The sequence below is a fragment of the Juglans regia genome, chromosome 3 (assembly GCF_001411555.2).
Source record: "Juglans regia cultivar Chandler chromosome 3, Walnut 2.0, whole genome shotgun sequence".
Lineage (NCBI taxonomy): Eukaryota > Viridiplantae > Streptophyta > Magnoliopsida > Fagales > Juglandaceae > Juglans > Juglans regia.
This window is the reverse complement of record NC_049903.1, coordinates 16461096-16474188: the sequence shown is the minus strand read 5'-3', so window position 1 is coordinate 16474188 and position 13093 is coordinate 16461096. Positions and strand designations below refer to the sequence as shown.

At 35.0% G+C, this 13093-nt stretch overlaps 1 protein-coding gene and 1 pseudogene across 1 annotated transcript; both read left to right on the top strand.

Annotated features, from left to right (window-relative positions):
• Window positions 1-1293: 1293 nt before the first annotated feature.
• On the top strand, window positions 1294-3179 carry LOC108997730 (berberine bridge enzyme-like 18). Its single transcript, XM_018974106.2, has one exon. The coding sequence runs from the start codon at window positions 1306-1308 to the stop codon at window positions 2917-2919; it is 1614 nt and encodes a 537-aa protein (XP_018829651.2). The 5' UTR covers window positions 1294-1305; the 3' UTR covers window positions 2920-3179.
• Window positions 3180-5134: 1955 nt separating this feature from the next.
• On the top strand, window positions 5135-7109 carry LOC108997747 (annotated as a pseudogene).
• The last annotated feature ends 5984 nt before the right edge of the window (window positions 7110-13093 follow it).

The following is a 13093-nucleotide window of genomic DNA, read 5'->3' as shown; positions in this document are numbered from 1 at the left end:
TGTTCATGCTTTCCTATATTTTGATGTAGCGATATTATATGGGAAGTGATAATCTCTATTTGTGAAGAAATTTATGAGTCTAACTCATCTCATAAAATTGATTTTATAAGAGAGAATCGATTGCTCATTCCTCCCTCACGTGTTGGATAGTATTTTTCTCGGTTATTGTCACGAGGTAAGTAATATGGGTTCCCATTTATTCTGTGGCAGACTTAGATATCATGAGAAATTTATGGGTTTAACTCATCGCATATAACCTATTCTACAAGAGAGAATTGATCATTTCTTATAAACATACCAAAGATCTTATACACAGGCAATGTAATATTATTCATCAACAATTTGTCAACTTACTACAATCAATCTCAACGAATTCTTTTCTTGTTATATATATCAACCAAAGCTATTAAGCTAGATTGCTTTAATAAAAACTATCTTGGCCACGAAAATCCATTTATTTCATTTGTAAAAAAATATATTGACTTTTTTTTTTAATAAGTAGGAAAGATTTTATTAATATAAAAAAGAGAACGCTACTATATATATATAAATATATATATATATATATATATATATATGAAGCTTTACACCACACACTACCAATTGATCAACATGTAATTTGTTATTTTTATCATTCTAATATATTTAAACATACACATATTTAAGTATTAAGATAGAAGAGAAACAATGACAAATTATATATTGCTTAAATGAATGTGTGTGATATAAAACTTCTATATAAAATTTCTCATATATATATATATCGATTTGAAGTTTGCATAATGCACTGATCATTAATCTCCATAATTAGGACTTTTTCAAAGTTCTTTGACTTTTTCTTTAATTATAAGCTGCTTTGACTAAATTTAAAAAATTACGGTAGCTAGCTCTGAAGAATTAGCTAGGAAAAGGTCGTTTTGTCTGGAACTCAACGGTCAGAGGTTCTGAAAATTTCATTTTCAAATAAATGGAAAAATTCCTGCATGCCGGCCCATTGTTAGAAGCATCTGACACATATGCAGTATGCCTAGTCCTTGCGTGTTCCGCAATTGTTTCGCAGTATATAGAAAGAAATTCAGAAAGCAGAAATTCGTACGTAAACAACTCTATCATATAAGAAAATAAGTACAAGTTCGTAGGGTCCATGCAATTTGGGAATTACTACGTGCACGATAGCTGCGAATTTTCTCTCTTTCTATGTACGAAATTTGCAAGTATTCAACAAATTACGTATACTACATCTCCTCATAAAACTATAAATAAGGAAGCTCGCATCCTGTTTTTAGCACAGAAACACAAACAAAAATGAAGCCCGTTAGCTCTTCAGTGCTTATTCCATTTGTTATTACACTTCTTTTCTCATTTTTATGGGCAACTTCGGCTCACACTCATGAAGACTTCCTTCAATGCCTGACCCTTCATGCTGGAAACTCCACCTCCTCAATTTCTCAAGTCATTTACACCCCATTCAATTCCTCATATTCATCTGTATTGGAATTTTCCATACAAAATCCTAGATTCTCAACACCAGCCACCCCGAAACCTCTAGTCATTATTACGCCATTGCATGTCTCCCAAATTCAAGCAACCATTAAGTGTTCCCAAAAACATGGCATGCAAATAAGAGTTAGAAGCGGTGGTCATGATTATGAGGGCCTTTCTTATGTTTCTTATGTTCCATTTGTCATAATCGATCTGATAAATCTTCGTTCAATCAATGTTGATGTAGAAAATGCAACTGCATGGGTTGAAGCCGGTGCCATTATCGGTGAAGTATACTATAGGATTGCCGAGAAAAGTAGAAACTTTGGCTTTCCGGCGGGAGTTTGCCCGACTGTGGGTGTTGGTGGACACTTCAGTGGGGGAGGGTACGGCACCATGTTGCGCAAATATGGCCTTGCTGCAGATAATATTGTTGACGCCCAAATGATTGATGTTAAGGGCAGAATCCTTGACAGAGAATCCATGGGAGAAGATCTATTTTGGGCCATTCGAGGAGGAGGAGGGGCCAGCTTTGGAGTCATTGTTGCGTGGAAAATCAAGCTGGTCCATGTTCCATCAACTGTGACTGTATTCACAGTTAATAGGAACTTGGAACAAAATGCAACCAAGCTTGTTCATCGGTGGCAATATGTTGCAGACAAGCTTGATGAAGACCTATTCATTCGCGTCATCTTAAGTGCTGCTAATTCTAGCCAAGAAGGGAGGAGAACAATACAAGCTTCATTTAATTCCTTGTATCTCGGAGGGATAGATAATCTCCTTTCATTGATGCAAGAGAGCTTCCCTGAACTCGGTTTGGTAAGAGAAGATTGCACTGAAATGAGCTGGATTGAATCAATCCTCTACTTCGCGGGGTTTCCAAGTGGGGAATCCTTGGATGTACTGCTAAGCAGGACTCCTCTAACAAGACCAACTTTTTTCAAAGCAAAATCTGACTACGTGATGGAACCTATTCCAGAAGTTGGGTTGGAAGGGATTTGGGAGAGATTTTACCAAAAAGAGGCCGAGGAAGCAGTTTTGATCCTGAGTCCGTATGGGGGAAGAATGAGTGAAATCTCGGAATCTGCAATTCCTTTCCCACATAGAGTTGGTAACATCTACAAAATCCAACACTTGGTGTATTGGGAAGAAGAAGGAATTGCGGCATCCGAGAGACATGTAAGTTGGATCAGAAGGCTTTACAGTTACATGGCTGCCTATGTTTCAAAATCTCCAAGAGCTGCATACGTCAACTATAGGGACCTTGACATAGGAACAAATAGTAAGGAAGGCAACACAAGCTATAGACGGGCAAGTACATGGGGTACTAAATATTTCAAGAGCAACTTTAACAGGTTGGTTCATGTGAAGACCATGGTCGATCCCACTAATTTCTTCAGGAATGAACAAAGCATCCCGGCTCTTTTATCCTGGTGAGAGGTGATATTAATTACAGAAGATATTGTACTCAACAATAAATCCTCTCTATCATGTTTTACCTATTATTCCATTTAATAAGCACATATCATAAAGTCTATATATCTATATATATTTTATGTGCATTGTAAAATAATAGGGATTCCACAAATTGAGGCATATAGTCTGCTGATGATGATGCATATATATATATATATAAAGAAAAATAAATATTGTATTTTGTGACATGTTTATGTTCCATTAATAATACATATAGTTTTCGTTTACGTCAATTATATATTTTGATATGTTGGTTTGGTATGGTTATGATGTAATGATACTCAATTACATCACTAACCAGCTCTTAGTCTCATTTGGATACATAAATCTCTCATTTCATCTCATCCTTATAATTTTTTCAAATTTCTTCACAAAATATAATAAACAATTCAACTTTTTTAAATTCTAAAATAGTAATAATATTAAAAAATAATATTATAATAATATTTTATTCAACTCATCTAAAATTATCTTATTTTATCTCATCTCATTTTATATCATTATCAACGAGGCCTTAGCTCGATTATATATAATATTCAGAACTACAAAGAAAGTCTCTGACAATTGCTAGTCACAAGAAGCGAGCTGCTAAAAAATGCTTTCCTTTTCAACAAAAATTTGACATATGGTTAGCAGAAGGTGGAAAAAATCCACGATCATTGTCTAATATATTTCTATGGATAAATTAATTGCAATTAAAATAAATGATTAGGTGGCTTATACAAAAATAATATTAGATAAAAATACAAGCTCTATATATCCATCTCATCCTTATAATTTTTTCAAATTTCTTCACAAAATATAATAAACAATTCAAGTTTTTTAAATTCTAAAATAGTAATAATATTAAAAAATAATATTATAATAATATTTTATTCAACTCATCTAAAATTATCTTATTTTATCTCATCTCTTTTTATATCATTATCAACGAGACCTTAGCTCGATTATATATAATATTCAGAACTACAAAGAAAGTCTCTGACAATTGCTAGTCACAAGAAGCGAGCTGCTAAAAAATGCTTTCCTTTTCAACAAAAATTTGACATATGGTTAGCAGAAGGTGGAAAAAATCCACGATCATTGTCTAATATACTTCTATGGATAAATTAATTGCAATTAAAATAAATGATTAGGTGGCTTATACAAAAATAATATTAGATAAAAATATGAGCTCTATATATCCATCTCATCCTTATAAGTTTTTCAAATTTCTTCACAAAATATAATAAACAATTCAACTTTTTTAAATTCTAAAATAGTAATAATATTATAATAATATTTTATTCAACTCATCTAAAGTTATCTTATTTTATCTCATCTCATTTTATATCATTATCAACGAGGCCTTAGCTCGATTATATATAATATTCAGAACTACAAAGAAAGTCTCTGACAATTGCTAGTCACAAGAAGCGAGCTGCTAAAAAATGCTTTCCTTTTCAACAAAAATTTGACATATGGTTAGCAGAAGGTGGAAAAAATCCACGATCATTGTCTAATATACTTCTATGGATAAATTAATTGCAATTAAAATAAATGATTAGGTGGCTTATACAAAAATAATATTAGATAAAAATACGAGCTCTATATATCCATATATACTTGAGGGTATTTTACTATCTAGAATTCTAAATTAAAGCATTGCCAATTAAAATATATTAATTTATCTGCTTCTTCTTAAAGAAAAGTCTGTACGAGAACTACTTTAAAATTAATAAAATCTTTAAGTAGAATCAAAACGAGCATTTATAACGGATTATTTGAGACTAGAATGATTATTTGTAATGAAAATAAATTAATTTATTTTAACAGGAAATAATTATTTTTACAGGAAATAGCCGACCATAAATAAACAGTTTTCTTATAATGACTCTTATTGATATTATATTCACACGTGTTTGTGTGTGATCTATCCATATCATGTATATATGTATGCATATATATATATATAGATATATACACGTATGTATGTATGTATGAATATTTAGAAAGAATCCAAAATTTACACAAAAGAAATTTGGTGAAGAAAAGTGACAAGTTACATTGTCAAAGTTCAATATTGTCAAAGTTGCCATGCAATTTGGACTTTACTACTTGCAGACGTACGCTAGCTTCAAATTTTCTCTGTTCCGACCTATTTAATTTCTTGTGGCGATTCATCTCTCCAATCTGGATGTTGGAATGGTCAGCTGCAAATTAACCTTAGAAAATACAACATGCAAAAGATAATACCGCCGTAACGTTCACGTACATTAAATTTCCAATTCTTAAACAAGCAGTGGATCCTCCTCATAACACAAAATTAATAAATAATGATGCTAGCATCCAATTTCTAGCGCAGAAACACAGACAAGAATAAAGTTTCTTAGGACATCAGCGCTTGCATTTGTTTTTACTTTTTTCTCATTTCTATGGGCAACTTCGGCTTACACTAATGACGACTTCCTTCAATGCCAGACCCTTCATGCTGGAAACTCCAGTACCTCCTCAATTTCTCAAGTCATTTACACCCCCGCCAATTCCTCATATTCATCTGTATTGGAATTCTCCGAAACCTGCCACCCCGAAACCTCTAGTCATTGTTATGCCATTGCATGTCTCCCAAATTCAAGCAGCCATTAATTGGTTCCCAAAAGAATGGCCTGCAAATCAAAGTTAGAAGCGGTGGTCATGATTATGAGGGCCTGTCTTATGTATCTGATGTTCCATTTCTCATAATCGATATGATAAATCTTCGATCAATTAGTGTTGATGCAGAAGATGGCACGGCTTGGGTTGAATCCGGCGCCATTATTGGTGAAGTTTATTATAGGATTGCCGAGAAAAGTATAAATTTTGGCTTTCCGGCAGAACTTTGCAAATATGGCACTTCAGTGGGGGAGGATATGGCACCTTGATGCGCAAATATGGCCTTGCTGCAGATAATATTATTGACGCACATATGATTGACGTCAAGGGTAGAATCCTTGACAGAAAATCCATGGGGGATGATTTGTTTTGGGCCATTCGAGGAGGTGGAGGGTCCAGTTTTGGAATCATTGTTGCATGGAAAATCAAGCTGGTTCATGTTCCATCAACTGTGACTGTATTGACAGTTAATAGGAACTTGGAACAAAATGCAACCAAGCTTGTTTATCGGTGGCAACATGTTGCAAACAAAGTTCATGAAGATCTATTCATTTACGTTGTGTTTACTGGTGCCAATTCTGTTGGGGAAATCAACATAGCGGAATAAATAAAAATGAAAATAAAAGAGCACACCCACGCATTTAATGACACCAAAAATTTAACGTGGTTCGGCAACTGCCTACATCTACAGAAAATAGTTTCACTAATAAATAGTAGAACACAAGAAAATATTACAGAAGTGAAGGATCACACTCCACTCCACTCAACTCTCTTCTTTTCTCTTAGAGCTGTCCTAGCTCTCTCTCTTTTCTCTTCTTCTTTGATGTGTATGAGGCTCTCGCTGGGAGCATCAATTTATAGGCAAATATTAGTATGAATGCATTTAATTTGCATTCAATTGGTAACTGCAAATGCAGTTACCTGCTGAGCGCTAAACAATCATTGTGGACTGCTTAGGCATGGGCATGCGCTAAACAACCCTTGATGTTCTACTAAACAGGACTCCTCTAATAAGACCCTTTTTCAATGCCAAATCTATGTGATGGAACCTATTCCCGAAGCTGGCTTGGAAGGGATTTGGGAGAGATTTTATGAGAAAGAGGCAGAAACAGCATTATTGATCTTCACTCCCTATGGGCAGAAAATGAGAGAAATTTCAGAGTCTACAATTCCTTTCCCCCGTAGAGCTGGTAATATCTACAAAATCCAATACTTGGTCAATTGGGAAGATGAAGGAATTGCATCATCTGGGCGGCATATAAGTTGGATAAGGAGGCTGGCTGTACAGTTACATGGCTAACTATGTTTCGAAATCTCCAAGAGCTGCATACATCAATTATAGGGACCTTGACATAGGAACAAATAGTAAGGAAGGCAAGACAAGCTATAGACGGGCAAGTATATGGGGTGCTAAATATTTCAAGAGGAACTTTAACAGGTTGGTTCATGTGAAGACTATGATCGATCCTACTAATTTCTTCAGGACTGAACAAAGCATTCCGGCTCTTTCAACTTGGTGATTAATGGTGACATTTAGAGATCTATATGATCTCTAAATTAAAGATTGCATGTACTCGGCGATAACGCCTTTTTCTCTACCTATTTTCACCTATTGAGCTTCCATTTAATATGCACGGCTAACGGCTATATATGGATACACACATGCAGTACGCACACACACTGGATTGTAAATTTTTCAGGTTAATTTTCACAGATATATATATATATATATATATTAATGAGACATGCATATATGTTCATGGAGATCATACAAAAACAATATTTATTTTCTGACATGATCATGATTATCATGTTCAAATCTTTCTCATTATTTATATCAATTATATTTTGGATCCGTTGGTTTATAATTTGGTTATATATGAATACATGATCGAGCGAGACTCATGATGAATTGCTAATTAATTAATTATGAGATTTTAAAAAGGAAGTCTTTGAAACATATTTCCGGTCATAAGCGCTAATAATGCTTTCGTTTTCTGCACTTTTGACATTGATGGGCACTGCTAGCCAGTGAGAAGGGGAAAACATTTAAAAAGAAGAATAAGAAGATCATGATGGTCAGCACGGATCATTGTTGTCAATATTGTACCGCGTTATGCATGGATATCTTGCGATTTAAGTAAAGATTAGGTGGGTTAATATTCTATATAAAAATTCTGATTTTTAAAATCCTCTATAATTCTTAGGTTATTTTATTATCTAGAATTTTTAAATTTAAGCCAGGAAATTCAAATTAAATAATTAGAATTTTTACTACATGAAACTTTCTCACTTTTAAAGTAGGCTAAAATATATGAGATATCCTAAAAAAGGGAAAATTCTTGAAATTGTTGACAGTTGCTTATATTTCCTACCCATTCGAAGCTGACAAAGTTAACCCGATTCTTCATTGCACAGGTACATTCCGATGGAGGATTCCTGAAAAGTTAATCGTTCTCCGGCAAAGATAGCGTGGCTTCAGAACTCATAATGAAGGCTGGATCAACTAAAACCATTGGAGGAACCAAATATGGTTCTTTTACTCTTGATGTTAACATGGATTGATGTTACTTGGAGCTTTGATAAAAGATTAAAAATGGTGGCAGGTTGGAAGCACATTTGTTTGGGATTTGAGTGTTTTAGGCTGGGAAGTGAATTACAAGGAGGAATTCGTTCTGATCGATGAGGGCTCTTACACTATCATTGTGCAGAAGGCAAAGAAGATGGGATATCAAGAAGGACCTATTCGCAACAGTTTTAGAACCAATGAATTAACCTGGGAAAGTTGTCCTCACGATTGTGAACACTTCAAGCAAGAAGAAGAGGGTTTTGCATTGGTACAAGATCAACAAAAGCTACTAATTTGTCTTGGATTCATGTGTAGGGCAGAGGACAGATGAAAAAAAAGTGGGAGAGAAATTTATTATTTTGATTCGTTCATTGTTACATTCTAAGTTATTTGAGTTGGGGGGGAATATAGTCAAATTGAAAGTTTCATTCTTTGGCAGAAGTAAAATATAAATAATGTAATTTGATTTGTTGCTCTGTTTGGATCCTTTGTTGTGGGGTTTTCTTGTGCAGACTCGTGAGAGTGAAAGATTGTATTTTCTTTGTTTTGAAGAAATTAATTGAGATGATGTTTTTCTTTTCCTTAATTTTATTACTGTTTTCTCAAATTTGTACTTCAAAATATTATTTTCCATCCTAATAATTTTATCCCTTAACCACTCACACCCACACCCCCTCCTGCTTGAGACGGTGCCCCAGGGCCATCCGCCCTCACACAAGGGCCTCAATGGGTCCCATAGCCCATTAAGGCCAAGAACCTGCTTTTGGGCCGTTGTAATTTTTTGGGCAACTTAGCCCAAAACCTATTTTTCCCTTCAAAACTATTACAAAATTTGAAAATCTTTAACATATAAAATTAAATGTCTCTAAATAAATAAATAAAAACTCTAATAAATTTGAGGTATCACATTTATGAAGTGAAAGTTGGCCACGAGGCCTCGACCCTACCCCTTGTGGGCATGTGGGGGTCTAGACGGCTATGAGTGGATTGGCCCCCAGGGCTGTCCACTCGGTGCCCAGGGCGAGAGAGAGAGAGAGAGAGATGGGCTTGGGGGCAATGGCAACTAGATGGGATAGCGGGAAGAGAGATTGAGAGAGAAAAGAGAGAGAGAGAGATAAAGACGTTAAGGAGGGGGAAGGGGGTTTTAAAACAAAACCCTACACCAAAATTGTAATGCTCTAATAGAAGGCCAAAACCACATGTCTTATACTCCAAAAAGACTAGTCAATGATGTAGGGTTTTAAAACAAAATCCTACACCAAAACTGTAACGCCCAATAGAAAGCCCAAACCACATGGCTTATACTCTAAAATGAATAGTCATGATGTAATTGGAGCTCCATTGGAACCTTATAAAGAACAAGAACTTCTCATTCCCAATGAATGTGAGATCTCATACACCAACTATCATTATCCTTATCAGATGGGGTATCATAATCTACCACCCCTTAAATTCTCGACATCCTCGTCGGATCAGTCCATTGTAGGTGGCACGACTCAAGTCCTACATTTCTGGTTGCGATAGACTCTGATATCATTTGTAACGCCCTAATGGAAGTCCCAAACCATATGACCTATACTCCAAAATTACTAGTCAATGATGCAATTGGAGTTCTATTAGAATCTTATAAATAGCAAGAACTTCTCATTCTCAAGTAATGTTGCACCACATACCATTATCCTTATGAGATGGGGTATCACAAAATTGACGTCATTTTATTAAAAATATTTGTTTTGTTGAGTGGTTATGATGCTCCCAATCCCCATAATTCTCGTAGTAGTAATTAAGATTAACATAATAGAAGTAAGTGTATTGATCAAGTAGCTGAACTCTAAAGAAAATTCATTATTGATGGTCCAAGACCGTACATATTGATAGATATAACTGTTATTATTTGCTATATAGACAGATTGGCTGAATTTTTTTTAACTATACTTAACAATAAAACACTAGGAAAAGCCCACATGCGGCGAAGATTTTTTGTTGCCTTCGGAAAAAAGGAGAAGTCCCACCCTTATTAACATAGGAATTATAACTTGAATGTGAGGTATGATCCATGAATGGTATGTATATTCCACAAAAATAAATAAAAATATTTTATTCTTAGTTAATTGTTTCTGATTCATCAGCTCTCATTTTTTTTATAGGAGTCAGTTAAAAATAAAACTAAAATAAGATATGTAAAACTAAAATAAATATTTTATATTCTTAGTTATTCTAAATCTTTTTTCCAAATACTTCAAACAACAAAATATTTCAAATCAAGAAGTTAGAATTGGTCAAATGAGATAATTAAGTTACCATTGCTTGGGATTTGACGGAGGCTAAAGTGTCGGAATATGAAACACAACATAACCCCCCCTCCCGGTGGTTCATGAAAGATAGTATGCAATATGCGTATAATAGTATGCAATAATCGCAGTAGAAAATTTCTTCAATTATGGATTGTTCTAGAATAAACAAAAATCCAAAATTACTTCTCATAACATTAACATCTATGCGAGTTCAGTATCCTTTGAAAAACATAACCTTAAACCAAAAGAAGTAATGACCAAGTGAGGATTTGAAGGGGACTCAAATACTACCATTGAAGCAATATCCAACTCATCCATAGCACAGGACTAGATGATAAGCCCCATCATCAGCGATATCAAACACCATCTACTCTTTTTCAAAGAATGGAAGGTCAGAAAAATTCATCGTTCAAATAATCGATGTGCATAATGGGCAACGGCGACGCAAGCCTTTGGGAATATTCCTCAAATCCTATTACCACCTTCTCTGTTGCGGGAAAGACCCACCTTCTCTATTTGTAGTTTAATCACTATTGTTTATTTACTTTCGGTGTACTTTGGTATTTAATATATAATAGCAGTTAACTTGTTCAAAATATAAAAAACGTGAGGACTTGAATCTAAATTTCTAACTTTGACTTTTGAATTTCTAAATTTCTAACCAAAAAAGCATACATAACCTTGAAATTTATAACAAGAACACTTGACAAAGTGAGGATTTGAACCTAAATTATGCTTGAATGCTTAACCCCGAAACTTCTCATGATTAGCACTCCAAAACATGACCTCACAAACATGTTTAGTTGCTAATCTCACTTTAAAATATTCAAATTTGAATAGGACCATAATTAGAACAATCTTTATAAACAATCATCAAAACTATGACTCATTTCTTGTTTCCCTCTGTTCATTACAACCTAGCACTACATGGCAAGCAAAGTTTTTGATATACTCATGACCAAAATTAATCCATCAAGTGTTAAAATCGAGCATTTACATCGAGCTAAAATATCTATGGAAAGGGAAACAATAAAAAACAAATCTAGCCTTTGCTAAAACATGAGTATTGCAAAACTTTGCAAACTATCTTCTATATATTTTCATGATCCTCTAATACAAATTTATAATCATGCAATATACTCTTGTTACAAGCATAGAAGTTGTTAACATCATTCAAGACATAAAAGTCTACTTTAGTAAAACTTGAAATCAAGAACATCATTCCAAGATCCATGTGTAGTATGCTTTGTTTGTAATGTTCATTAGGTTTTAAAATCTTCAAGGTGATCCAAGATTGTAACATTGTGGCGCCCCTGATCCAAATGTACGGGAACACGAGAATCGAGACACACAAATGGTGACAACACGGTCATGCATCCCAACGATGGTGCCAAGTGTGTGTACATGCAATAATGTACAAAACAATGCAGCGGATAATTTAAGTAAGTCACTAAGTACCAGAATTGTTAACACAATTTAAAAATCAGTAAAAGCGGTTTTAAAAGAGTTATACAGTCATCCCAAAATAAAATATAATACAAGTCCAAACCAAAACGAGTGATCCCGTATCACTCTTCGAGCGGAGCCGAATCCTCAGGCTCACCCTCAGCCTCATCTGCATCGAAATCTACGTTACCATAAAACGGTACTGCAGGTAAGTATAAACCAAACAACCCTCGAGAATAAAAATGCATTTAAGGGAACCAACAAAAATGCATGCATATGATGAAATATGCATTATTCTCGAAACATCATTTTTCTCGAAATGAACATTTTTCCAACACACGCCAAAATCCCATTTGGCCCAAAAATATCTGTAAAACATTTTTCTAGAAAATGATTCACATAAAATCAATATCCAACACACGCTATTTTTTCAGAAAATAGTCCATTATTCTATTTTACCGTATGCACCATGATCTCCCCTAGGGACCATCCGCATGTCCTGGCTCACTTCGCCATGCGAAGGAATGAGCGATGCCCAGTTCCGCGCCCAGCGCGTACATGGCCAAGCATCCTCTAGCCCCCGCCAGCAGAGGGGCCACGGAGTTGGCACGAGAGCGCACCATCTCGTCTGATCCCATTGTCGCCCAGCGACAATCCAGGGGACGTCACTTAGTATATTCTACGCTCGAGTGACCAGAGGAGCTCCACCGAGATAATGCCCCATCTCGGTTTGGGGTCGTGATACACATGCACCCAAAAATCATTTCACATGAAAACCTAGTTTTCAATAAACTCATGAACATTAATGCAATTACACAAAAACCCATTTTCCTTTACAAACATGATCATGCGTGCAAATATGCCATGTACATGAAACATCTTAATAACCAACATCCAACACCACTCAACACAGCCCAAACACACAAACAACTTCATCCACCAATCCATCCGACCACCTTACTCCTTGGAATCAGTTCGGCAAAACCAACCAGACAGTTCACAATAAAGATGAGTTAGTACAAAAATACATTTAAATCACGAAAGTTCTTTGGGGGTTGATAAGATCTTGGAAGTTGAAGCTTAGGCATTAGCGATGGATAATATGATCAAGTATGTGAGAAATGATTTTGAGCTTGTTTGAAATGATTGGATTTGATGAATTGGGTGTTTCGTCCTTTTCTGGATTCTTTTGTGG